General features: G+C 38.2%; 1 protein-coding gene across 16 annotated transcripts; it reads left to right on the top strand.

Moving 5' to 3' along the window:
* The first annotated feature begins 107 nt into the window (after positions 1 to 107).
* LOC132165591 (uncharacterized) lies at positions 108 to 27,625 on the top strand. Of its 16 annotated transcripts, none has more exons than XR_015909508.1 (14): positions 109 to 302; positions 420 to 485; positions 2,010 to 2,161; positions 6,428 to 6,535; positions 6,631 to 6,766; positions 7,365 to 7,417; positions 9,196 to 9,488; positions 10,102 to 10,150; positions 19,451 to 19,573; positions 20,172 to 20,190; positions 24,939 to 25,045; positions 25,702 to 25,826; positions 26,416 to 26,468; positions 26,826 to 26,863. XR_015909508.1 is itself a non-coding variant. In XM_088511966.1 (13 exons), the coding sequence occupies exons 5-13, from the start codon at positions 6,691 to 6,693 to the stop codon at positions 26,800 to 26,802; spliced, it is 834 nt and encodes a 277-aa protein (XP_088368092.1). In that variant the 5' UTR covers positions 108 to 302; positions 420 to 485; positions 2,010 to 2,161; positions 6,428 to 6,535; positions 6,631 to 6,690; the 3' UTR covers positions 26,803 to 27,625. The 16 variants fall into 16 exon arrangements, 11 of the variants coding, with proteins under 11 accessions (XP_088368092.1, XP_088368090.1, XP_088368088.1 ...); XR_015909506.1 differs by having other exon boundaries at positions 20,172 to 20,224; XR_015909507.1 differs by lacking the exon at positions 26,826 to 26,863 and adding an exon at positions 26,776 to 26,814 and having other exon boundaries at positions 20,172 to 20,224.
* The last annotated feature ends 353 nt before the right edge of the window (positions 27,626 to 27,978 follow it).

The following is a 27,978-nucleotide window of genomic DNA, read 5'->3' as shown; positions in this document are numbered from 1 at the left end:
GATCCTAACCGTAGGATCGACCTACACGTATCTAACTAAATCAAACTAAAATTTGGTTGTCAGACTTTCATTCAATTGTGTATCGTATCTAACAACCCCATTGAATGAATGACTTACTTATTGCTCTCGTCATCAGACTCGCCTTTCTCTCTCCTCGACAAAGTTCGCATCTTTATCTTTGGCTCTCCTTCGCCTTCTCCTTCTCCTTAATACCAGAACGCCGTATCCTCGTTCTTTCCCTACCCTACAAAGCCCCATATCCTTTCTCATATTTCTACCTTTGTATCTTTATTTGATTTCGGGTTAGTATTTTTATTTCATTCTGTTTGTATTTTTGTTTGGAAGAGTGCGAGTGCTAGATCTACCTGTTCTGATGGTCAAAACTAATTTCTCTTGCTTTTGATTTTCTGTATTTTAAGGGCCGAGAAGAAAAAGACAATTACGCTTATAACCGACGGCTCCCCAGGCTCAGACGACTTTTATAGGTTTGATTGTGTTTTTATTTTAATTTTTGTGTCTGAAACTAGATCTATGTTCTCTTCTAAGTGCTAGATCTAGGTTTGATTGTGTTTGTATTTTAATTTTCAAGTCTGAAACCAGAGCCGCCCTGTTTATATCTACTCTGTTCTAAGTTCTAGATTTGATTGTGTTTGTATTTTAATTTTCAACTCTGAAACCAGAGCCGCCCTGTTTTTATCTACGCTGTTCTAAGTTTGTTTTTGTATTTTAATTTTCAAGTCTGAAACCAGAGCTGCCCATTTTTTATCTGTTCTAAGTGCTAGATCTAGGTTTGATTGTGTTTGTATTTTAATTTTCAGGTCTGAAACCAGAGTCGCCCTTTTTTATCTACTCTCTTCTCATCTAGGTTTGATTATGTTTGTATTTTAATTTTCAACTCTGAATCCAGACCCGGCCTTTTTTATCTACTCTGTTCGCAGTGCTAGATCTAAGTTTGATTGTGTTTGTATTTTAATTTTCAACTCTGAAACTAGGTTTGATTGTGTTTGTATTTTAATTTTCAAGTCTGAAACCAGAGGGTTAAATGTTTGAGTTGCCTGTTTTCGAAGTATATTCTTTCTATTAATTCTAAGAGTCATCAAAAAAAGGTTGAGAGATCAAGAATTTGATGGCATACTAGAAAAAAGATTTAGCACTATACATTTATGATATTCTGATACATAATGAAATCAAGAGTTTGATTTAGATTTATTTAATTTAATACAATTCAATAATGGAGATACTTTTATCAAGCTTAGTGGTAAGGTTAATGGGTGAGGGGCGACAGAGGGACAGATAGAGACAGCGTTCTTCCACTCTCATCTGCATCTTTCTATTCAAATATCCAAACATGGGAGTGTTGCCCATCATAATTTGCTTCACTCTTCTTCTATTCTCTTCCCAGTGCTTCCTTGAATCCAAACACATACTGTATGTTTAGTCTCTTAGATCCTAAGGTATCCTGTGTTGCTATCGTCATATTATATTCTTGATTTATGTTAACAAGTGGATGTTCTTAGGATTTGATTTATGCATATACTTTGTGTAACTATATTTTATCTATAAGCGGTACGACATAAATCTTATCCTGAACTCAATTGAAAACATAGAGTGGCATGCTGTGGGTAGAGGCACGAATGTGTGCCAAGTGTCATTGTATTATATATCTCACTAAGAGGTACAACATTAATCTTCTCTACAACTCAATTGAAAACTCTATTTCTCTATCTTCAACAAAGTTTGCATCCTTGGCCCTCTTTCTCCTTCTCCTTCATGCCAGAACACACTGTATCTTCTCTCTTTCCCTACCCAACCAAGCCGTATCTCCTTGCTCATATTTATACCTTTGTATCTTTGATTTCGTGATATGAGGATCGGATCTAACCTTTCATTTTGATCATCGGGGTTAGTATTTTTATTTGATTCTGTTTGTATTTTTGTTTGGAGTGCTAGATCTACCTGTTCTGATGGTCAAAACTAATTACTCTTCTTTTGATTTTCTGGCTTTTAAGGGCTGAGAGTGAAAAAGACAATTACACTTATATCTCGCCTGCCCTGCAAACCACAAACTAAAGGGCTTCCCCAGCAGGAGCTGCTTCCTCCTAACCGACGGCCCCCATGACGCGCCGCCATGTGGTACCCCAGGCTAAGATGACTTTTATAGGTTTGATTGTGTTTTTATTTTAATTTCTGCGTCTGAAACTGGATCTACTCTGTTCTAAGTGCTAGATCTAGGTTTGATTGTGTTTTTATGTTAATTTTCAAGTCTGAAACCAGAGTCCGCCCAGTTTTTAATCTACTTTGTTCTAAGTTCTAGATCTAGGTTTGATTTTGTTCTATTTTAATTTTCGAGTCTAAAACCAGAGCTACCATGTTTTATCTTCTCTGTTCTAATTGCTTGATCTAGGTTTGATTTTGTTTGTATTTTTATTTTTAAGTCTGAAGCCAGAGCTAACCTGTTTTATCTGCTATGTTTTCAGTGCTAGATCTAGGTTTGATTGTGTTTGTATTTTAATTTTTAAGTCTGAAACTAGAGCTGCCCTGTTTTTATCTTCTCTGTTCTAACTGCTAGATCTAGGTTTGATTTTGTTTGTATTTTAGTTTTCAAGTCTGAAAGCAGAGATAACCTGTTTTATCCTGACCTAGGTTTGATTGTGTTTGTATTTTAATTTCTTTGTCTGAAACTAGATCGGGGGTGGCCGCGCCACCCGAGGGCCTTCTGTGGGTGGCTGAGCACCACAATGGGTGGCCAGCCACCCTCTTGATTTTATTTTATTTATTTTTATTTTTTATTTTTAAGTTTTTGTGAGAGAAAAAAAAATGGTTTTTTTGGGAAAACCTTGTCATTTCCCTCAGGAATAGCAATTCCTTTGCTATCCTCAATTTTTTAGAGGAATAGCTATTCCTGTATGTAAAGGATTAATGATTTTCACGAGAATAAGTATTCTTAGGAATAGACCCTTACCAAACAAAAGAATGACTATTCCATTTTAGGGGTCTATTCCGCAAACCAAACGGGCCCTAAATTGAGATAACTGAAACTTTAGGGGAGACATTGAAAAAAGATGAAAATTTAGGGGTTAAGTGAAATTTAACCTAAATTATGACAACCACGTGTGCAATAAGGAAGGAAATAAAGGTAGGTGAAAGCATTTAAAGCAAATATAAGATGTGGATGGTTAGGATTTTGTTGGAGAAATCGAATGGCTGGGAGTAAGATTTAAAACTTAAACATAAATTATACAAACTACGTGTACAATAAGGAAAGAAATAAGGGTAGGTGAAAGTATTAAATTCATAGAGATGAGAAGATAAGATGCGGATGGTTAGGATTTTGTTCGAGAAATCCAATGACTGAGAGTAAGATTTAAAACATAACATAAATTATACAAACTTTTGATCATGCGTCACTGTCTTTGTTGTCACAAATATTTTGTGTAATTGGATTAGTAACCTGCCAAATGAGTCAGTAGCCATAAATGAATATAGTAAACACTAACTTAGGAAATGTAATTTTTTTTTTGATAAGTAAAATTACATTTATGATAAATGTAGAAAAACACTACAAGTTACCTTATAAATATGTTCTTTGTTTTCCCGAATCCTCTTTGGCTTGAGTTTGGAGTCATTACTTAAGCCACCTAGTTCTTCTTCCAACTTTGTAAGTGTAAGTAAAATCAATGTTAGATAAAAGACATTTATATGAACATTCAGTAAAAATCAAAGAAAATAATTACCTGTTGCCTTTGTACAACGTAAAGGTTGGATTCTCGCTCTTGAAGTATACCACAAGTAAGAAGCTCCTTTAATATCCCTGAATACCACTCAAACAATGTAAGTAATTTCTTTTAATAACAAATTCTTGAATAATATTATGTTTATTTTGATCCACTTACCGTCTAGTTCCCCCTGAAAACCAAAAGAACAAGATATTACATTAACAACTAAACAATTATATCCTCTCTTTGCAAAGAAAGTAACTAAGAATGACAAAAAAAATTCATTTAAAAAGTAGGTTCAACTTTACCCATGAAGTGATCTTTGTGTTGGCTAGGACATCAATAGCGCTGAAGTATTCTTTGCGTTGCTCCTTAAGCCATTGCAAAACTCCTCCTTTATCCTAAATCACATACATTTAAAAATTTACTAATAATTTATTTATTTTTTTTAATATTTTCAAGCTCATATTTTCAATATAAAATTCAAGTGAAGCAAATGAACTAAATGAATTGTTTAGCACTTTACCTCCACATATTTTTTATTTGATGCAATACGATCCACACAAAGTTTTGGATCGTAAAAACTCTCAATCTGCAATTATATTAACATAATAATTGATTAACATATGCAATTGGTAACTTTTGGAAATATTTTGATGGTCTTCAGGTTTTTTACCTCCACTCTCATTGCACACCCATCAAGCTTAACTGATCCCAAAAAACTTGTCAGTGGTTTAAGATTGGAAGTTGTTTTAACCTCTTTAAATGAACACTTGGTATATTGCTGACTTGGAAAAGACTGTAAGAAATATAATTTGACATCAAATTAAAGAACAATACATAACCAATTTATAGGTTTATAATTCCAAGCAACTAAAAATAATGATTCTAATACATACCTTCTCATCTTTATACTCCAGGAAGAGTGATATGGTCCTCTACATAAATCAAACATTAAACTTAGAAGAGGACCTAAAGGACCTAAACCTTGATAATAAATAATTGAAGTATATTGATGACAAATTTTCAAGCTTACTGTGGGAGGAAGGTCTTTTAACTCGTTCATAACCCCAATCATATTACGAAGGATTTGATCTTCAGAAATGTATGTCTTTGTGTCGGGCATTTGGCAATCTATGGACACTGCATCAAGATAAAAGTAGAGATTAAATTGAAGTTCTTACTAATTAACTAGTAAAAAATAACTAATTAGCAACCTCTCCAAAACAAAAAAGAGAGAAGGATAATTGATAAATAATTTTACATACTAGTATATTGTTCCCATAAGAGTGTCCCTGGTTCAGAAATTTGGAATATGATTCTACTAGGGATCTCATTCTTATTTGTATTCAGCAACCCTATGAAAAGATAGAACAAATTAATTCAATTGATTGTTAGAAATACCATGTTCTTTCAAATCAAATTAAATTAACATAAACTAAGATGTATCGACTTAAAAGGAAATATAATGTATTGTACCTGCATCTATCCATTTTTTGATTGTCTGAGCTTCATGGTTATATTTTGAGAATATATAACATATGTCCTTCGCATTATCAATCTCATGATTTTTTGCTCCTTGTTCTTCCCTAATAATTACTTGGGAGCCTCCATACATTGCTATCCAAGTTTGGTGTGTAATCGTTTCATCCAATTCGTCCGATCCTTTCTGTAGAAGATAATCTTGAATAGTAGACTTCCTCGCATTGGTGACCATACGATCAGCTGCTCTATTTAGTTTTCTGGGAATGCATTTAACTTTAATGTCCCTACTCCTAATTAACTCGTGGATATCTCTGATAATAGTCAACCAACTTGTGCTGAATTCATCTTTTTTTTCATGTCCCTCTTCATTTATTGCCTCACTGACAATTCGATTGTCAGTCTCAATGTCTGTGGGCAAACATTTTCGGTCTATCACTTTTCGAATTGCCTCCCTTATGGCACGTGCTTCAGCCCCACAAATTGCTGCTTGTCGTTTAGCTTCATAATCTGGATTTTTAGGATCATCTTTGAAGCATCCACTGCTGCATTTTTTGGCATATCTGAAGTGGTGAATGCCTCGAAAGTCAAACATAACGAATCCAATGAAGCACTCACCATCCTCCGAAATACTAGCATCGGTGTTCACTTTAGTTTTTGGCTTCTCTGTAGGAGGTGACCACCTGACGAGTTGCACATTTAATAAACCTGCAAAGTATAGATTGTATAATTAGTTCAATCTGTGTCATTTTCCAAGAATTTAAACACAGCAATAAGAGATAATTTGGTTGTGTAATTCTAGGTATGAAACGAAATCTGCCCTGTTTTTGTTGGTCAAAGTTAAGGTTAAAGACTAGATCTAGTCAAAGCAAGTTAATATAGATTGAATCATCAGTACAATCTGTCATTTTCCAACAATTTATACAGGGCAATAATAGATAATTTGGCTGTATTTGTCCTTTAATTCAAAGTCTGAAACTCAATATGCACAGTTTTTGTTGGTTTGAGTCTAAAGTTAAAGATTAGATTTATTCTGTTGTGGTCGAATCTAAAGTTAAAGATTAGATTTGTCAAATCTAAAGTTATAGATTAGATTTATTTTCTCTCTTTCTTTTTTCTTTGTGAGATTTGCCCTGTTTTTGTTGGTCAAGCCTAAATTTAAAGACTAGATCTGGTCTGTTGTTGGTGTCAAAGCTAGTTTCTATTTATTTTTTTTTCTTCTTTGTCAGATTCAGGTCATGAGGCTGAGTGAGGAACAATGGATTCAAGACAATTTTATCAAGGGTTTGCGGACATGAATCAACCCCTGGAACTGATTTTGGGAAACATGACAGCAGGTTGAACATGTCTGCTTTGTAAAGACCTTGTGTTTTTCTTGGTATATGTTGTTTGGTTGAGATTCTAATATCATGTTTGCCATTGGTGCTTGTAGCAATGTGTATCTTATCAGCATTGTTCATGAGATTTGCGTGGATGGTACAGCCTTGCAACTATGTACTTCTGGCATGCCATGTCTCGAATGAGACTGGGCAACTCTATCAACTCTCATGATGGGGAATGGGTCAGGGGTGAGTAACTGGGTTGTGATTAAAGTTGTGTCTGTTTCTCCTAAATGGTTTTGTCTCACCAATAGATGTTTGAGAAAGATGCTATTTTCCAACATTGTGCAAGTTTTGGGTATAAATGAAAAACTTTGAAATGTGGATCAATTCAGATAAGTCACTAGCCCTAGTTTTTAACCAATAGCAGTATCTCCTTGCGTTTGCCTGAAGTTCAAATAAATTCCAATGACATCCATGAGAAAGAAAAAATGCCCGCATAGTGGTAGGCCCTTGTCACACATGTTCTAAGCTATGTCCCAAACATATACATTGAATCCCCCACCCCCACACACCAAGAAAAAAAAATTGAAAACCCCTTTGATCATGCATGCGTTGGATGACACTAAATCTGAAAAATCAATATTGAATCATCAGTACAATCTATCTGTCATTTTCCAACAATTTAAACACAGAAAATTTGGTTGTGTACTTCAATTCTAAGTCTGAAACCCAATCTGCCCTGTTTTTGTTGGTGAAAGCTAAAGTTAAAGACTAGATCTAGTTTGTTGTGGTGGTCAAAGCTAGTAGTTTCACTAATTTTTTTTTGTTTTTGTTTCTTTGTCAGATTCGGGGCAAGGGGCCCGGCAAGGAACAACGGATTCCAGACAATCTTATCAGGTATTGTTGATTCATATTTTGACTTGATGTTTTTGTGTTTCATTCTCCAAGTATAACTGTTGGTTTTGGTTCATGATCCATGTCTTGAGTTGATTGGTTTTTTAATTTCAATCTCCAACTCTTTTTGTTATAGATTGTTTCAATCTCCATTTGTAACTGCTATATCTACTATGTCTTCCCTTCAAAACAAAAAAATTTTCTACTATGTCTTGGTTCTTGATCCATATTTTGAGTTCAGCGTGTGCATTTTACTAGATCTACCCTATTTACACTTATTTTGATATGGTAACACTAACGTTGGTAAACGAACCGAGAAAGGAATAGAACCACTAAAATGAAGTAGGCATTAATTTAAAAAATAAAATCATTGAGGATTTTTTCTTTTAAAAAAAATCACTAAAGAATTTACGTTATTACTCTTTAAGGAAGCAAAATACAGATTTTTCTATCATTAATATTCTCTGATTTTCTTTTTATTTCTGAAGATTGCTTTCCTTGTTTGCAACTTATTTGGCATTTCTTTTTATTTCTATCATCATTATTCTCTGATTTTCTTTTTATTTCTGAAGATTGCTTTCCTTGTTTGTAACTTATTTGTCGTATCTTTTTATTTTTATTATTGAATTTATTTCAAATTCTCTTTTATTGGGATATCTTTCACCTGATTTATTTTTGCTACTCTGTAGCATTCTCTCTCATTTTGGTGTTTTTCCTAGTTGTTTCAGCTGGTATGTTTCCTCTTCTTCGTATGAATGTTCTTTCTTCTTTCATTATGTTAAACGAGCTTGTACCCCGTGCAATGCACAGGTTGTTTCTAAAAATGACAGGATGGAAAAAAATAATAATAATTAGTGGGTGTATAAATGACAGGAAAAAAAAAGTTTCAAGGATGAAGTAGAAAGAAAGAAAAAAAAACCTTCTATAAAGCTTTAAAGAAAAAGAAAAGCATTGAGAGGCCATTTACAACAAAACGAATGCTCAAGATAATATTCTAATTTATATTACTTACCCTGGTCATCTTAAACATAAGCCAAACACTTAAATAAGTGATCAATCTAATTATAAATAGTATTTGTATAAATATTAAATTATAAATAATACTACATTTCATAACCTCGTTTGATAAAACTCATGTTTTTGCAACTTATTGTTTGATAAAACATGGATTCAACATGAAAGTTCCCAAACATGGATTCAGTTATAAGAATTAAATTTAGAAATTTATCAAGTTTAATCCTTATAAATTGAAACATATTAAATATATGGTTGTACCCATAGATCTTGTATAAAACAAAAGGAACGAAAAATATTTTTTGGCTATATAATCATTCAAAACAATCATTTAACCTTTCTTTTTCGCATAAAAAAAAACCTTTTAACTGTACCTATCGTAAAAGCCAAATTTTAACAATCTTATAAGTACCTAAATGAGTCTTGATATAACCTCATAAAATTAATTTGATATAACCTCATAAAATCTTTGAAGGTAAAAATCATTATCTATTATAAGCTACTGTGACAATTCGCTTTGTTGTGGGTTATTAGTTTTTAAAAGAAAAAATTTAGTTATTTTTTTATCAAGCGGGTCGTCACAGTCGAGTCTAAAGTTAAAGATTGTATTTATTCTGTTGTGGTGGTCAAAGCTAGTTTCTCTTTTTTTTTTTCTTTGTCAGATTTGCCTGGTTTTTGTTGGTCAAGCCTAAAATTAAAGACTAGATCTGGTCTGTTGTAGTGGTCAAAGCTAGTTTCTCTCATTTTTTTTTTTTCTTCTTTGTTAGATGGATTCAAGACAATTTTGGGTTTGCGGACATGAATTAACCCCCGGAACTGATTTTGGGCAACATGACAGCAGGGCTTTGGAAAGGCTTTGTGTTTTTCTTGGTATATGTTGTTTGGTTGAGATTCTAATATTATGTTTGCTATTGGTGCTTGTAGCAATATGTATCTACTCAGCGTTGTTCATGAGATTTGTGTGCATGGTACAGCCTCGCAACTATCTACTTCTGGCATGCCATCTCTCGAATGAGACTGTGCAACTCTATCAACACTCACGATGTTCTAAGCGTCAGGGGTGAGTAATTGGGTTGTGATTAAAGTTGGACTGGGATAATTTCACCATGTCTATTTCTCCTAAATAGTTGTCTCACCAATCGATGTTTTCAAAAGATGCTATTTTCCAACATTGTGCAAGTTTTTGGTTTAAATGAAAAACTTTGAATTGTGGATCGATTCAAATAAGTCACTGCCTTTGTTTTTAACCAATAGCAAGTATCTCCTTGCGTTTGCCTGAAGCCCAAATAAATTCCAATGACATCCATGAGAAAGAAAAAATGTCCCGCATAGTGGTAGGCCCTTGTCACACACGTTCTAAGCTATGTCCGAAACATATACATTGAATCACCCACCCGCACACCAAGAAAAAAAATTGAAAACCCCTTTGATCATGCATGCGTTGGATGACACTAAATCTGAAAAATAAAGTTTGAATCATAAATACAATCTATCTGTTATTTTCCAACAATTTAAACACACAAAATTTGGTTGTGTACTTCAATTCTAAGTCTGAAACCCATTCTGCCCTGTTTTTGTTGGTGAAAGCTAAAGTTAAAAACTAAATCTTGTCTCTTGTGGTTGTCAAAGCTAGTAGTTTCACTCTTTTTTTCTTGTTTTTGTTTCTTTGTCAGATTCCAAGGGGCTGGGCAAGGAACAGTGGATTCAAGACAATCTTATCAGGTATTGTTGATTCATATTTTGACTTGATGTTTTTCTGTTTCATTCTCCTAGTATAACTGCTGGATCTTCCCTGTTTTGGTTCATGATCCATGTCTTGAGTTGATTGGTTTATTTTTTTTATTTCAATCGCTAGCTTTTTTTGTTATAGATTGTTTCAATCTCCAATTGTAACCGCTATATCTACTATTTCTTTGTTCTTGATCGATATTTTGAGTTCATTGTGTGCATTTGACTTGATCTACCCTATATACACTTATTTATGCCTTTCAACGGTGTGGGGAGAAAAGGAGTTGAAGGGAGGAAACTTGAAACAGACTTTATGGAAGCCTAGTTTGGGTGCGGTTGTTTATCATATTTGGAAGCAAAAATGAGCTTAAATATGATAATCAGCCAAAACCCGTAGAGAAAATTGTGCAAAATATAATTTGGGAGATTAGATCTAGAATTGTGGCCACAGGAAAGTTTCAGATGCCTAATGAGAATCTGCAATTATGCAGAAGATGAATTTTCCTTTTGGTATGTTGACTGCTGCAGATGGTAAATTGAGAAAAATTGCTGGTAAATTAAAAAAAATTAGCATAAAATAAAATGAAAAGCTACATGGTGCATGAATATGGAATAGGATCATCTCTAGTCCATTTTGGATTGGAGAATATCCACTTAATGGCCAAGATCTCTCTAGAGAGATCCTGAGGCCATAGATGGGACATCTGTCCCATTAATATAAATAATAATAAAATATTATTTATATTTTAAAAATAATAAAAAAGTAAGGGGTGGTTGGCCACCCCAATGGCCCTAGGGGGTAGATTGGCCTTCCCCACAGGCCAAATAATAATAAAACAAATTGATTTGGCCGTTGGGGTGGCCGATCCACCTCTAAGGGCCAGCCACCCCCAAGGGCAGGTTGGGGTTGGGCACTACCTCTCATGCCTTGTCAAAGTAAAACAAGCCTGTGAGGCATCAGCATATTCTTGCACCTTGGTTCTTTTTTTTTTTAATTTTTGATTTTTTCTCTTTTCATTCTATTTCTTTTGAAAATTTAATCAATTATTGTATGTATCAATTATTGTATTTTTTTTTTCTTTCAAAGTTATATATCACCAGACTTTTTTTTCTCTCCTCTCTCATCCACCCACGCCTGAGTGCAGGTTTGTGGGTGGCGCGTGTGACCTGTTTGGGTGTCTAGTTTGTTAGCTGATTGGTTAGTGTTATGGCTGAATCGAGGAAGTGGTCAGTGGAGTCCAAGAAGTTTGAGTTACTGATTAAAAGCTCAGGGGTGAGGATTTTTGAAAGAAGCAATAGGATACAAAAAACCATTTTCTTGAAGAAGGATGAGTTGCTGTGGTTGGGGCGCATTGTGGAGGACTTGGTGGCAGTGGAAACTACGGAGGTATTTTGGGACCAATCCAGAGCAGGGTTTCCTCGGATAATTGCGCAAAAATGCTCCAACAGGAATGGACGTTTTCTGACGGTAGAAGAATATGATGGAAGGCAAAGAAGAGGATTCGATTATTATACTAGAAGGGCGAGTTGGTCAAGGTTGGGAACGTTTCATCTCGGAGGTGAGTTTGGCTAAGTTTGCACTGTGCGAGCTTAGGGAGGTCACGGTAGACAAGAAGTAGTTTGAGGGGGTGGGAAGGAGGAGTTTTGCGGAAGTGCTGGGGTCGTCGTTGCAACCGGCAGATGACTGTTTTGATGCTTATTCCGAGCCGATAGCCAAGGTGCCTATATGGTTGAAGGAGGCTGCTGCAGAGAAGGATAAACAATACCATGCTTCCACGGAACAGGGGGTGGGTACGTACAAGGAGAGGATTCAGGTGAGTAATGATGGCGGTTGCGTGGAGGGACCGAAGAAGAACCAATTCTCTGGCGAGGAAGGAATGTGCAACCTGAAGGCAGGGGGGTCTCAGGGTGTTGTTAACAGGTTGCCGGTGAGCAGGTTGAATGCTTCGGCAATGATGGCAGCATCGGAATTTGGAGATGATCACGTGAAGGGATGGGAGGGGGTAGGTAGGCTCGAAGCGCAGGCCTGGTTTCGTGTAAAATCTGAACTCATTAATGCGAAGGAGTCGTTGAACAGGTTGAGGGGAGAGATTGATGTGGGTCTAGAGAGGTTTGATTTTTTAATAAAAAATCTGGAGGAAAGGAGTGGGTACACAAGGTCTGGTGGGGCGTCCGTGTGTGGTCTGGCAGGAGGGGTCTCTCTCAAGCAAGGGGAGGCCCAGACCAAGAAGATTAACTTGGAGGTTAGGGAGTTGGAGGGGGTGGATGGGTCTAAGGGGAAAGAACAATGGCCCAAGAGAAAGTTTAAGGAAAAGAAGAAGGTGGTGGCTGTGTATAGGCGTAGGAAGATGGGCCTGGGTCTTGGTCAGTCCAGCCCAAGCACGTCTGGTCCAGAAGGGGCAAGACCCAAGGGAGCGCCGGAGGTGTTTAACACGATCGGCTTGCAGGAGGGATGCCGAAGGTCTCAGGCAGGTGACCCAGGTGCGTCATCGTCGGCGGCAGGAGGGACGCAGTTAGAGGAGAGACCGCCGGCTACAGTGGACATTTCTTGTGATGGTCCCGGTGAGCTTCCTGGTGGCAAAGAAGCGTCGAGTCTGGCCGGAATTAGCTGCTGCACGCCGGCGAGAGTGTCCGTGCCAGACAAAGTCGGAGATGCCGTTGGAGGTTGTCGCCGGTGAGTCAGAGATGGCCGGCGAGTGTCTCAGTGCTCCGGCGGTCGTGATTTCGGACGAGGGGGAGTTTCGGTCGAGCCAGACAAGGCCGGAGAGGCCATTTTTGGTCGCTGCCGGTGAGGAAATTGAGTGGGCTGAGTCTGGGGAGACATCTGGAGCTGTTGGAGTACCGGGGATGGTGGTTTTGGGCGGTGGGGATACTGTTTCGCACCAGAAGATGCCGGTGATGATGGGTACAGTAGGTGAGGGCAGTGAGGTGGTTCCTTGGTATGGCGGTGAAGTGCTCCAGGTTGTCGGTTAGGTTAGTGGGGGAATGGGTCAAGAGCAGGAACTAAGGAATTCTGGTGGGCTGCATGTTTGGGATGATGATCCTTCAATTATTGGATTCCGGTGTTCAGGCTTGGTTGAGTCTAGAGAGGCTGGGCAGGAGGTGGTAGCTAAGAGTTGTGGGGGTGAAGTCATTGTTGATGATAGGAGTAAGGAAGACGGGAGGGCAGAGGCGTGTGGAACAGAGGGGCCTTCGCCTTTGAACAGTTATGGTCCTAATTCAGGGGATGCAGCAGGCTTTTCCGATTGGGTTATTCAGTGTGCCAATGAGATATACCCGATCGTGGGGATTTCGTTTGCCGGTCATAAGCTGCAGTTGTTAGCATTGTTAAACTCTCTAGAAGAGGAGTGCCGAAATAATGGGATGGTATCTACTTCTAGTAGCGGCACAAAGGGTAAAAGGGAGATGAGAAATTTGGAGTGTTCGGTGAATTTCGATTCGGGGAAGCAGGAAAGGGAGGGGGAATGTAGTTGTGTTATGAAGATAAGCATTATCTCTTGGAACGTGAGAGGGTTGAATGAGAGGGATAAGCGCTTGAGGGTGAGTACTTTGCTTAGGGATTGGAATGCAGATGATGTTTGTCTTCAAGAAACCAAGATTCAGGGTATGTCTAGAAGCATTGTTCGCAGTTTATGGAGGCGAAATCATGTGGATTGGTGCTGTTTGGATTCTAATGGGGCCTCGGGAGGTATTTTAATCATGTGGGATACTAGGGTGGTGGAGAAGATTGATGTTTGCATAGGGGATTTTACCCTGGCTTTGTCTTTCAGGAACGTGGCAGATCTCTCTGTGTGGGCGTTTGCAGGGGTGTATGGTCCGAATATTGATAGGGATAGAAGGCTCCTTTGGGATGAGTTGGCTGGCGTTCTTAGTTGGTGGAACTTGCCATGGTGTATTGGGGGAGATTTCAATCTTACTCGATTCCCTCTGCTATGATGGGTTTCTCAGATTTTATTTCTGAACAAGGGCTTATGGACCTTCCCCTTGTCGGGGGTGTTTGTACTTGGTCGGTCTCTCAAGACCCTCCGCTATGGTCTAGGATTGATTGGTTTCTTGTTTCTCCAGAGTTGGAAGCCTGGTTTCCAGGGGTGAGGCAGAAAAGGCTTCCACGTCTTTGCTCGGATCACTTCCCAATTATGCTCGAGTTGGGGGAGATTTCCCAGGGTAAAAGGCCTTTCAGGTTTGAGAATATGTGGCTTAAAGAGGAAGGGTTTGTTGCTTTAGTGAAACAATGGTGGGATTGTTATGAGTTCCAAGGTACGCTGAGCTTTGTTCTTGCTCGCAAACTCAAGGCCTTGAAACTGAATTTGAAGACTTGGAATGAGGAGGTGTTTGGTAACATTGAGAGGAATAAGAGGACTCTTCTTGAAGATCTTCGGGTGTTTGATGAGCACGAAGAAAGTAGGGCTTTGAATGTGGAGGAATTAGCGAGGAAGGCCGAGGTTGTTCAAGAGTTAGAGAAGTGTACTCTTATGGAGGAGATTAGTTGGAGACAGAAATCGAGGGTGTTTTGGTTAAAGGAAGGGGACAAGTGCACTAAATTCTTTCATTCCATAGCCAACTCTAATAGAAGGTATAATTCGATAGAGAATCTTATGATTGGGGATAATATTTCTTCAAATCAGGATGAGATTAGTGAGCACATTGTGGATTTCTACCAAAAGCTCTTTGCTGAACAACACAGTTGGAGGCCTTTGGTAGATGGTATCTCCTTGGATTCCATCTCGGAGGGAGAGGCCAGCTGGTTGGAGAGAGATTTTGAAGAGGAAGAGGTGAGAAAGGTCGTGTTTAAGATGAATGGCAACAAGGCATCGGGCCCCGATGGGTTTTCTATGGCTTTCTTCCAAGCTTGTTGGGATGTGGTGAGGGAGGACATTATGAGGGTCTTAAGTGCTTTCCATGCTGGCGGGATGTTTGTAAAAAGCCTCAACGCTTCGTTCATTTCGCTTATTCCGAAGATTCCCGGTGCCATCAACCTTAAAGATTTTCGTCCGATTAGCCTTGTGGGAGGTATGTACAAAATTATTGCCAAGGTTTTAGCAAATAGATTGAAGGTTGTGTTGGACAAGATTATCTCCAAGTCGCAAAATGCTTTCATCAAAGGTAGACAGATTCTAGATCCTATCTTGATTGCTAGTGAATGCCTTGGTAGTAGGTTGAGATCTGGGGAGCCAGGGGTCATTTGCAAAATGGATTTGGAAAAAGCTAACGATCATGTGAACTGGGGCTTCTTGATGTATTTGCTAAGAAGGTGTGGTTTTGGAGGGGTTTGGTGTTCTTGGATTCAACATTGCATTTCCTCGGTGCGGTTCTCGATTATGGTAAATGGATCTTCTAAAGGCTTTTTTAGTAGCTCCAGGGGTTTGAGACAAGGGGATCTACTCTCTCCTTTGCTTTTTGTGTTTGTGATGGAGGTTCTGAGTAGGATGATTTCGGCGGCGGTTCATGGGGGGTTGTTAGAAGGTTTCAAAATCGGCAACACTACAGTCTCTCATCTTTTATTTGCCGACGACACCTTGATTTTCTGCAATGCTAGGCCTGCCCAGCTACGTTACTTGCGGAGTTTGTTCTTGTTGTTTGAAGCTGCTTCCGGGTTGAAGGTTAATTTGGCTAAATCGATGATTATTCCGGTGGGGAATGTGGAGCAAGTGGCTTCGTTAGCCGGTATTTTAGGGTGTGAGGCAGCTCCTTTGCCAGTGAAGTACCTTGGTCTCCCGTTGGGAGGCTCTTATAAGTCCAAGCATATTTGGGATGGAGTGATTGAGAAGATTGAATATCGGTTGGCCAGCTGGAAAAGGTTGTATTTGTCGAAAGGGGGTAGGGTCACCCTTATTAAGAGCACTCTTGCTAACCTGCCCACTTATTACTTGTCTCTTTTTCCTATTCCGGTGAGTGTTGCTAAGCGTATTGAGAAGCTTCAACGCAATTTTCTTTGGGGAGGGATAGGCGAAGAGTTCAAATACCACTTGGTGAAGTGGTTGCAGGTTTGCACTCTGATCAAGGAAGGAGGGTTGGGGATCAGGAACTTATTGGTCTTCAACCGCGCTCTTTTAGGGAAATGGTTGTGGCGCTATGGGGCGGAAAGAGAAGCTTGGTGGAGAGTTGTGATAGATGCGAAGTTTGGAAGCTTATGGGGAGGGTGGTGTTCGGTTGAGCCTGGAGGAGCATCTGGGGTAGGGTTATGGAAGAATATTAGGAAAGGGTGGGAAACTTTCAAAGGCTTTACGAGATTTGCAGTGGGGGATGGGTCTAGGATTAGCTTTTGGCATGATTGGTGGTGTGGAGACTCGGCTCTCAAGATAGCTTTCCTGATCCTTTATAGTATTGCTTGTGCGAAGGAAGCCTAAGTTGCGGAAAACGTGGAGATGCTAGGGGGGTCCAACCAGTGGAACGTGAGTTTTTCGAGGGAGGCTCATGATTGTGAGGTGGAGGCCTTTGCCTCCTTTTTTCAGGTGTTACATTCTACAAGAGTGAGAAGAGGGTCGGAAGATAGATTATGGTGGAACCCTTCCAAAAGAGGTACGTTCAAGGTCAAGTCTCTCTTTCTCTCCTTGGCATGCTCGGAAGGGAGGAGGTTCTCTTGGAAGAGTGTGTGGCGGACTTAGGCTCCTCAAAGGGCAGCATTTTTTGCGTGGTCGGCAGCTTGGGGGAAAATTCTGACCTTAGATAACCTCAGAAAGAGAAATGTGAATGTGGTAAATAGATGTTGGATGTGTAAGAAGAGTGAGGAGACGGTGGATCATCTTCTTATTCATTGTGAGGTGGCGTCTGCTTTGTGGAGTGCCTTTTTCGGCCGTTTTGGGTTATCATGGGTGATGCCTGGTCGGGTTTTTGAGTTGCTAGCCTGTTGGTGGTCTGCAGGAAGGGGGGGAGTGCTGCAGTTTGGAAGATGGTGCCTATTTGCTTTTTTTGGTGTCTTTGGAGAGAGAAATAATAGGTGCTTCGAGGATGTGGAGAGGTCTTTCGAGGACTTTTTATCCTATTGTTTCCATACTCTGTATCTTTGGACTGTAGCGTTTGTTTTCCCGATTTCGGTTAGCTATGATGATTTCCTTGTACGTTTTTTCCTTTCTAGTTAGGTGATCGTCCTTGTATACTTCCAGTGTACTTAGGGGCGCCTTACGCTTTTTATAAAATCAGCTACTTACTTATCAAAATATATATATATATATTCAATTCTTTTTTAAATTAAAATTTTTCTTTAAAAAAACTTAAAATCTTGTAAGGATATTTTTTGTTTTATTGAAATTTTTACGTAGGTAATTTTGTCATTTTGCTAGCATGGGAGGTGGGGGCAGCAAAACATAAAAACCACATTTCTTTCAACAAAAGGATCATCTCTAGTTCAAAATGGACTGGAGAGTATCTAGTTAAGGGTTTGGATTTCTTTCTAGAAATGCTAGGGCTCCAAATGGGACATCTGTCTCACTACTAAAATAATAATAAAATATTATTAATAGTTTTAAAAAATAATAATAATAAAAAGGTTTGGCTGGCCGCCCCATGTTTGCTCTAGAGGGTGGCTCCATGGCCCTTGAGGGTGGTTCGGCCACCCACAAGGGCCAAATGAAAGAAAAAATAGTTTATTTAGGGGTAGCCCACCTCCCCATTTTTGCCCATGGGGTGGAAGCCCCCCTATGGCCCTTGGTAGTGGTTCAGCCACCCCTAAGGGCCAAAAGAACAAAAAAGAAAAAAAAATTGATCTATAGTTGGCCAGCCATCGCAACTTTGCCCTAGGGGTTGGCCACTCCCATGGGCCATGGGGGTGGCCACCAAGGCCCATGGCCGTCCTTGGCCACTCTCATGGCCTATGGTGTGGTTCGGCTACCTCAAAGTCAAACTTTTTTTATTTTATTTTTGGCCCTTGGGGTTGTTTGGCCACCCTCATGGGCAAAGATGGGGTGGCAACCACCCTCGTTATTATTATTATTTTTTAATTCTAAATAATATTTAATTTTTTTTATTAGTTGTGATATGTGTTCTATTTGTGGCCTTAAGATTTATTCTAAAAAATTTTAGTCGTTAATTGAATACCCTCGAGTCCGAACTCGGCTGGAGAGGATCCGTATCCTTTCTTTGTAACTCGACATTCAATAACCAATAAATTTCCTTGCATTTTCACATTAATGCTAACTTCATGAGAAATTCACCGAACTCAAATCACGACGAAAAAACAAAAATAAAAACACAAAAAAGACAGATCTCAAACAGAAGGATAGAGAAAACCAACAAAATCAAGTAGGAATAAAACAAGGGTTTTGTGCAACCCACTCAGAGTTTGACACATCAGCATCGAAGAAAAATTGCAGAAAAAATATAGGAGTAAAAGTGCAAAACACTGGATTGTTTCTCTCAAATATCACATGCATCTGCTGTCGCCGCCAACGCTACTCACTCCACCAACGCCACTCACTCCGCCTCTGGCACAGAGAGAGGGAGAGAGATCCGGCCATTGGGGGTGGATCATGGCCACCCCCAGGCTGCTGGGGGTGGCGGCGAACTGCCCCACCTCCCGTCACACCCTCTTCATTTATTTATTTTTTTAAAATAATAAGATCTGATATAATCAAGTGTGGGTGTTTATTTTTTCTTAAAATATTTCAGCTGATGTGATAACTATTGAATATTTTGCACAAAAACCACCTTTTATGCAAGGACCACATTGAACAGACGTCCTAGTTCTCAAGTTTGGCGAGGAAAATTGTGCTGGTTAATGAGGCGTGAGCTGGCACGCACCGGATTGCATTAAAAATTAAAATATATCAGTGCTAGATTTAGGTTTGATTGTGTTTGTATTTTAATTTTCAACTCTGAATCCAGAGCCTCCCTGCTTCTATCTACTCTGTTCTAAGTTTTAGATTTAGGTTTGATTGTTTTTGTATTTTAATTTTGAAGTCCGAAACCAGAGCTGCCCTGTTTTTATCTTCTCTGCTCTAAGTGCTAGATATAGGTTTGATTATGCAATTCTAAGTATGAAACTAAATCTGCCCTGTTTTTGTTGGTCAAAGTTAGGGTTAAAGACTAGATCTAGTCTGTTGTGGTGGTGAAAGCTAGTTAATAGAGATTGAATCATCAGTACAATCTATCTGTCATTTTCCAACAATTTATAGAGAACAATAAAAGATAATTTGGCTGTGTTTGTACTTTAATTCAAAGTCTGAAACTAAATATGCCCAGTTTTTGATGGTCGAGTCTAAAGTTAAAGTTAGATTTATTCTGCTTTGGAAAGACTTTGTGTTTTTCTTGGTATATGTTTGGTTGAGATTCTAATATCATGTTTGCTATTGGTTGTAGCAATGTGTATCTACTCAGTGTTGTTCATTAGATTTGCATGGATGGTATAGCCTCGCAGCTATCTACTTCTGGCATGCCATACCTCGAATCAGACCGTGCTACTCTATCAACTCTCACGATGGGGTGAGTAACTGGGTTGTGATTAAAGTTGGACTAGGATAATTTCACCATGTCTGTTTCTCCTAAATAGTTTTGTCTCACCAATAGATGTTTGAGAAAGATGCTATTTTCTAAGTTTGTTCAAGTTTTTGGTATAAATGAAAAACTTTGAAATGTGGATCGATTCAGATAAGTCACTAGCCTTAGTTTTTAACCAATAGCAAGTATCTCCTTGCGTGTGCCTGAATCCCAAATAAATTTCAATGACATCCATGAGAAAGAAAAAATGTCCAGCATAGTGGTATGCCCTTGTCACACACATTCTAAGCTATGTCCCAAACACATATATTGAATCCCTCACCCACACACACCAAGAAAAAAAATTGAAAACCCCTTTGATCATGCATGCATTGGATAACACTAAATCTGAAAAATAAAAATTGAATCATCAGTACAATCTATCTGTCATTTTCCAACAATTTAAACACAGAAATTTGGTTGTTTGTTTGAACCCAATCTGCCCTGTTTTTGTTGGTGAAAGCTATAGTTAAAGCTAGATCTAGTCTGTTGGTGGTCAAAGTCAGTAGTTTCTCTTATATTTTTGTTTTTGTTTCTTTGTCAGATTCAGGCCAAGTGGCTGGGTAAGGAACAACGGTTTCAATACAATCTTATCAGGTGTTGTTGATTCATATTTTGAGTTGATGTTTTTGTGTTTCATTCTCCAAGTATAACTGCTTGATCTACCCTGTTTTGGTTCATGATCCATGTCTCGAGTTGAGTGGTTTTTTTATTTCAGTCCCAAACTTTTTTTGTTATAGATTGTTTCATCTCCAATTGTAACTGCTATATCTACTATGTCTTGGTTCTTGATCCATTTTTTGAGTTCATCGTGTGCATTTTACTAGAATTAGTCTATTTGCAGTTATTTATGCCTTTCAATTGGTGTGAAATCGGTGAACCGAGGGATATATGGGAGATGTTGTGGCCACAGGTAAGTTTCAGGTGCCTAATGAGAATGGTTGTGGTTTAGCTTGCCAGATTGGTATGGTTAAAAGGGGTTTAAACTGCTGTTAAGGTGAGTACGTAGTTCTGCAAAAATTATGCAAAAGTGGGAGTCCTCTGTTAGTAGTAAGATGTCTACCATGGTGTGGTCATATTTGGCTGTGTATTGTTGTTTGTAGGTCTTTTGGTTTGTATTTGTTGATACATTCCTGGTTTGTATAGAGTTGTAGTTTGTGTGGTTCTGCTCTGGTGGGTTGAGCAATTGTAAAGGGTAGTTGCTGAGGCAAGTTGTTCCAGCATATTTGCTCTAGTGTTTTGTATCTTATTGTTCTTTTTTGGAAAGGCTCATTCATCCAAAATAAAAAAATCGGGTACACCGGTAACGGTTACTAGTTTTGGCCAATAGCCAAGAACTGAGACGGCCCTGCTTATTTTGATATGGTGATTGACACTAATGTTGGTATTTTAAGGTCCCAAACATGTTAACGTTGGTATACACGAAGGGGAATAAACAAGGTCAAAACCTAGGATAGCATGCTTGCATTTAGTCTATAAATTGTTTCTTTTTTTTTTTTCGGTTTCTGCGTTAGTGAAAAGCATCATATAAATTGTGCAATTTAAGATTTCCAAATTAACAACTCTTAACAAACTTCTAAACATACACGTTCTAAGCTATGTCCCAAATATGTACATTGAATCCCAATTGAAAGAAGAATACCTTTGGCCGCCTCTAGCTTCTGTTCAAGGACGCCTTCTTCTGGAACCAGTCCCCGTATCTTGCATACAGTGGCAACTACTTTCTCTGTGAAGTGGAATATCTGTTCACAAAAACAAGTATGTAATTGATTTTACTTACGACTCCCCAATGAACATAACACACGGTCAACGAGTAATTAATTAATTTTCCTCTTGCTCCCAAATGTTGTTGGCGGAATCCATGGAGCCACTAATGGGTTCGACTGTTGGCCCAGTTGTGGGTCATGGCCAGACCTTCAGCTGTGTCTGGCCTTGACCCACGTGGGTCATGGCTAGACCCATGCTTTGTTAGCAGCCAAACCTAGTTGTGGGTCTGGCTAGACTCACGCTTGGTCGCACCAAACCCAGTCGTGGGCCTAGGTCTGCCTTGCTGTAGGCCCTTGAGCGTTGTGGTTGCAGCCATAACATTTTTGAGCTTGCCATTTTCGTTGTGCGTTATGTTGTGTATGGGTGGGGCTAGCAAAACGTGTTGGCGTGTCGGGTTTGGGTTCGTGTCAACCTATTTATGCTAAACCCAAGGACAGCACATGCCAAGAGCCCAAACCTGAGCTCAACACTTGTAGCCCATTTAGATAAATGTGTTGTATTCGGTTTACACGACACGAACCGTGAGCTCGGATAATTTAGATGTCAGTTGATTCCAATTTGACCCAACTTGTGAACATGTTTAAAGTCATTTTAATTTTTATAGCCAAACCAAAATAGCAAAATCTCAGCAACATATATATATATATATATATATATATATATATATATATATATATTTATACATACGTGTCAAATGATACGACCCGACACGTTTATTAAATGTGTCATAAATGGGTGACCTGTTTATGACCTAAACTTATTTAACCTAAACTCAATCCTAACCTTAAAATTATGCGTCGTGTTCATGTGGGGTTCGCGTGTCACGGATCAAATTGCCAGCTCTATGTATGGTCGATCTTGGTAGCGGCAAGATGTGATTTTGCACATTCCAGGACTTGACAGCAGGCGTAAAATGTCAAGACTAACGGTGGTGGCTAGACCCACGACTAGACTGTGGCTGTTGACCCAGTGTGGGTCAAGGCCAGACCTATCGTGGTTCAAGGCTAGGCCTAGCTAGGGTTGGCAATTTAATATTTGACCTGCAAATTTGACACGTAATTTTAGGATTTGGGTTTAGGTTGAACGGGTTCTTGTCGTATATGGGTCACCTGTTTATGACACGTTTATTAAACGGGTTGTGTCAACCTGCGGGTTGGGTTGGAACCTATTACCACCTAAATTAAACGTGTTCATGGGTCGTGTCAACCTATCGCGACACATTTATTTAATCGGGTTACACGTGTCGTGTTACTTTTAGGAAAACTTGTCATGTTTAGGTTTGGATGTTCGACACGTTTATTTAAACGTGTCATGTTTGGGTTGTCATAAATGGGTTGACACAAACTCGACACACCAACCCGTTTTGCTAGCCCTAGACTTAGCTATGGGTCTGGCCGTGACCCACAGCTAGGTTAGTAGCCAAACCGGGCAGTGGCTCCATGGATTTTGAAGATGGCATTTAGAATGAGGGGTGGGGTGGTTTAGGGGTTGGTGGGTTAGAAGAGATTTAATTTGGTGTTTTAAAGTGATGTGTCAAATTATTATTGGAGACCCCAAAAGTGGGGTTTTGAGAATGGGCCTGATTGAAGGTTTTTTCTTTAAAATCAGCTGCTTCGCCTATGATGCAGTTAACGGTTTAAGATCCTAGAGCCGAAGTTCTCCCCTTCAGCGGATTCGGATGGGGTTCCGGTTGATGCTGATAATGCCCTATCTTTCTTTCTTCTCTACTGACTTGTCGCTTTTCGGCTCCGTTAAAGGAGATTCGACAAAAGATGGGATAGGAGGATGTGTTTCCAGAACAAAGAAGAATTCTCAATTATTTTTTTCTTGCTTATTACGAATGCTATCCTGTGCCATCTATCGAATTGTTATAAGATTGTTGTTTAAGAAATAATTCAAATGAAAAAATGAACCGAGCACTTTGCTTTACTGTAGGCTGAAGAAGGAAACCATTAACAATTGAGAGAACTCACCTTTTTCGCATTGCGTGCCATTGATGCTTACTACTGCTCACAACCAAGATGAAGAGGATGAGATCAAAAGAGAAAGGATGATAACCTGGAGGATAATTAGAAAAGAAGATTAAATCAAGTTAGGATGTAACTTGGGCTCCGTTTTGATATAAAATGCATTTTCTTTAAAAATACTTTTTAAAAAAATTTGTCTTTTAATACGTTGTTATCGCAAGAAAACAATGTTTGACATTTCGCCCGTATAACAAATTACAAATATTATATATATTTTTCAATTCAATCATATTAACCTATATGATTAATTATCTTGCAACATAAAAATATTAAGATGATTTCTTTTTTGAAAAAATAACCTAATTTGAGTTGCAGTAATGAAATAATGCATTATCCACGGCCCTGATTCTTAGAAACACACTTCTATGCCAAAATTATCATACATCTAATTAATCAGTGTACCAATCTTTGTTAAATAACCAAAAATGAATAGTTCTTTAACAATGACATCAAATTTGTTGAATGAATTTTGAGTAAGATTATAATACCCAACACTTCTGTCTGGAAAAAAAAAATTAACATAAAATAAAGTGGATAGCTCTATGGTGCATGAATATGGAATAGGATTCTCCCATTCATTTTGGATTGGATTCTCCTCATTATTTATTATTATTATTTTTTAAAAATTTTAAATAATATTTTATTGTTTTTTTATTAGTTGGGATCTATGTTCCTTTCATAATCTTAGGATTTATTCTCAAGCTATTAATTATATACTCTCCGATCTAAAATTGACTGGGGAGAATCCAATAACGAATAAATCACCTTCCAGTTTTCACATTAATGCCAACTTCGTGAGAAATTCACTGAACTCAAATCAGACAAAAAAAATAAATAAATAAAAACAAAAACAGAAGCACAAAAAAGACAGCTCAAACAGAAGGATAGAGAAAGCCAACAAAACCAAGTAGGTATCAACGAATCAATCAGATGTCTTAATTCTCAATTCTGGTGGGCACCGCATTGCATTAAAAATTAAAAATATAAATATGAGCTGGCACGCTCCGCATTGTATTAAAAATTAAAAAATAAATATGAGCTGGCACGCACCGCATCCGCATTGCATTAAAAATTAAAATACAAAAATATAAAAATATGAAATTACGCGTTTAGGCTTCAGCCTCTATAAATTAGATCCTAACCGTAGGATCGACCTACACGTATCTAACTAAATCAAACTAAAATTTGGTTGTCAGACTTTCATTCAATCATGTATCGTATCTAACAACCCCATTGAATGAATGACTTTGCTCTCGTCATCAGACTCGCCTTTCTCTCTCCTCGACAAAGTTCGCATCTTTATCTTTGGCTCTCCTTCCCCTTCTCCTATACCAGAACGCCGTATCCTCTTTCTTTCCCTACCCTGCAAAGCCCCATCTCCTTTCTCATATTTCTACCTTTGTATCTTTATTTGATTTCGGGGTTAGTATTTTTATTTCATTCTGTTTGTATTTTTGTTTGGAAGATCTACCTGGTCAAAACTAATTTCTCTTGCTTTTGATTTTCTGGCTTCTAAGGGCTGAGAATGACAAAATTACACCCGCGAACCACACACCGATGGGCTTCGCCAGGAGGAGCCGCTTCCGCCTAACCGACGTCCCCCAGGCTCAGACAACTTTTATAGGTTTGATTGTGTTTTTATCGTAATTTCTATGTCTGAATCTTGATCTACTTTGTTCTACGTGCTAGATTTAGGTTTGATTGTGTTTGTATTTTAATTTTCAATTCTGAAACCAGAGCCTTCTTGTTTTTATCTAGTCTGTTCTAAGTTCTTGATCTAGGTTTGATTGTAGTTGTATTTTAATTTTCAAGTCTGAAACTATAGCAGCCCTGTTCTAGATCTAGGTTTGATTGTTTTTGTATTTTAATTTTGAAGTCCGAAACCAGAGCTGCCCTGTTTTTATCTTCTCTGCTCTAAAGTGCAAGATCTAGGTTTGATTATGTAATTCTAAGTATGAAACTAAATCTGCCCTGTTTTTGTTGGTCAAAGTTAAGGTTAAAGACTAGATATAGTCTGTTGTGGTGGTGAAAGCTAGTTAATAGAGATTGAATCATCAGTACAATCTATCTGTCATTTCCCAACAATTTGTAGAGAACAATAATAGATAATTTGGCTGTGTTTGTACTTTAATTCAAAGTCTGAAACTAAATATGCACAGTTTTTGATGGTCGAGTCTAAGGTTAAAGATTAGATTTATTCTGCTTTGGAAAGACTTTGTGTTTTTCTTGGTATATGTTTGGTTGAGATTCTAATATCATGTTTGCTATTGGTGCTTGTAGCAATGTATGTCTACTCAGCGTTGTTCATTAGATTTGTGTGGATGGTATAGCCTTGCAACCATATGCTTCTGGCATGCCATGTCTCGAATGAGACTGCAACTCTTGCGATGGTTAAAGGGTCAGGGGTGAGTAACTGGGTTGTGATTAAAGTTGGACTAGGATAATTTCACCATGTCTGTTTCTCCTAAATAGTTTTGTCTCACCAATAGATGTTTGAGAAAGATGCTATTTTCTAACATTGTGCAAGTTTTTGGTTTAAATGAAAAACTTTGAAATGTGGATCGATTCAGATAAGTCACTAGCCTTAGTTTTTAACCAGCAAGTATTTCCTTGCGTTTGCCTGAAGCCCAAATAAATTCCAATGACATCCATGAGAGAGAAAAAATGTCCAGCATAGTGGTAGGCCCTTGTCACACACATTCTAACCTATGTCCCGAACATATACATTGAATCCCCCACCCACACACACCAAGAAAAAAAATTGAAAACCCCTTTGATCATGCATGCATTGGATGACACTAAATCTGAAAAATAAAGATTGAATCATCAGTAGTCATTTTCCAACAATTTAAACACAGAAAATTTGGTTGTGTGTTAGAACCCAATCTGCCCTGTTTTTGTTGGTGAAAGCTAAAGTTAAAGACTGGATCTAGTCTGTTGTGGTGGTCAAAGCTAGTATTTTCTCTCATTTTTTTTATTTTGTTTCTTTGTCAGATTCAGGCCAAGAGGCTGGGCACGGAACAATGGATTCAAGACAATCTTATCAGGTATTGTTGATTCCTATTTTGAGTTGATGTTTTTGTGTTTCATTCTCCAAGTATAACTACTGGATCTACCCTGTTTTGGTTCCATGTCTTGAGTAGATTGGTTTTTTTATTTAAATCTCCAACTTTTTTTGTTATAGATTGTTTCAATCTCCAATTGTAACTGCTATGTCTACTATGTCTTGGTTCTTGATCCATATTGAGTTCATTGTGCGCATATGACTTGATCTACCCTATTTACACTTATTTAAGCCTTTTAACTGGTGTGAAATCGGTGAACTGAGGGATATACGGGAGATGTGTTTCACAGGTTTTGCAGGAGTTCCTTGGATGCTGAGATCATCTTTTCTTTCAATGCAGCTTCAGCAGGAGAATGTGGAAAGAAATCACGAGTAGGAATTTGATTGACAATCCTAGCTTCAAATGAGAAGCGATCATTGAGTGGGTAGAAAATGAGTTGAAGGGAGGAAACTTGAAACAGATTTTGTGGAAGCTTAGTTTGGGTAAAATTAGCTTAAATATGATAATCAGCCAAAATCAGAGGAGAAAATTGTGCAAAATATAATTTGGGAGAATTAGATCTAGAATTGTGGCCACAGGAAAGTTTCAGATGCCTAATGAGAATCTGCAATTATGCAGAAGATGAATTTTCCTTTTGGTATGTTTATTTCTGCAGATGGTAAATTGAGATGATGGCTTGTGGTGGTTGTGGTTTAGCTTACCCGATTGGTATGGTTAAAAGGGGTTTAAATTGCTGTTAAGGTGAGTACGTAGTTCTGCAAAAATTTTGCAAAAGTGGGAGACCTCTGTTAGTAGTAATATGTCTTCCTTGGTGTGGTCATGTTTGGCTGTGTATTGTTGTTTGTAGCTCTTTTGGTCTGTATTTGTTGATACATTCTTGGTTTGTATAGAGTTGTAGTTTGTGGGGTTCTCTGCTCTGGTGGGTTGAGCATTGTAAAGGGTAGTTGCTGAGGCAAGTTGTTCCAGCAAATCTGCTGGAACGAGTGTTTTGTATCTTCTTGTTCTTTTATGGAAATGCTCATTCATCCAAACAAAAATTTGTGAGGTGGAATTCAGACTGCAGTGTTCACAGTTTTGTTCATGTGAACCTTGAGTTTTTATTGGCTGGCTTAAGAGTATAGATAGACCTATTTGATGTTCTTAGTGAGTTCATCCCTGGCGTTCTATTTATATTAGAGCAAAGTATGTTTTGAACTTCTAATAGCAGATTTTATGCCCAATATGACATTTCATCGAACAGATAGAATGCCTATACTTCCTAAAAGTCATACAAGAAACCAATCATCAAAAAGTTGAATATTGTTCTACTATAATCAATATCCCACAACAAACCCAGCAATACCCGATCTCTGAAAATTTTTATTTCCTAAAATCCTTTTACCGACATTAGATGAAAGTTTTGGGATGATTTCCATCAACTTTGGAATCTCAGTTGTTATAGAGAATATATTGAACAGAGTGACTAAAAATTAGCAATGTGAGATGGAGAGAG

This window comes from Corylus avellana, chromosome 11 (genome assembly GCF_965113065.1).
Source record: "Corylus avellana chromosome 11, dhCorAvel1.hap1.2, whole genome shotgun sequence".
Lineage (NCBI taxonomy): Eukaryota > Viridiplantae > Streptophyta > Magnoliopsida > Fagales > Betulaceae > Corylus > Corylus avellana.
This window is presented reverse-complemented; position numbering and strand designations above follow the sequence as displayed.

Excerpts from the sequence above, each read along its gene's own strand:
- LOC132165591 (XM_088511964.1), top strand. The coding sequence starts at position 6,691 with ATGTACTTCTGGCATGCCATGTCTCGAATGAGACTGGGCAACTCTATC. Across the intron at positions 6,767-7,364 it reads TGATGGGGAATGGGTCAGGG|ATTCGGGGCAAGGGGCCCGG; the intron begins GTGAGTAACTGG and ends TTTCTTTGTCAG. Across the intron at positions 20,225-24,938 it reads TTTCAATACAATCTTATCAG|GGCTGAGAATGACAAAATTA; the intron begins GTGTTGTTGATT and ends CTGGCTTCTAAG.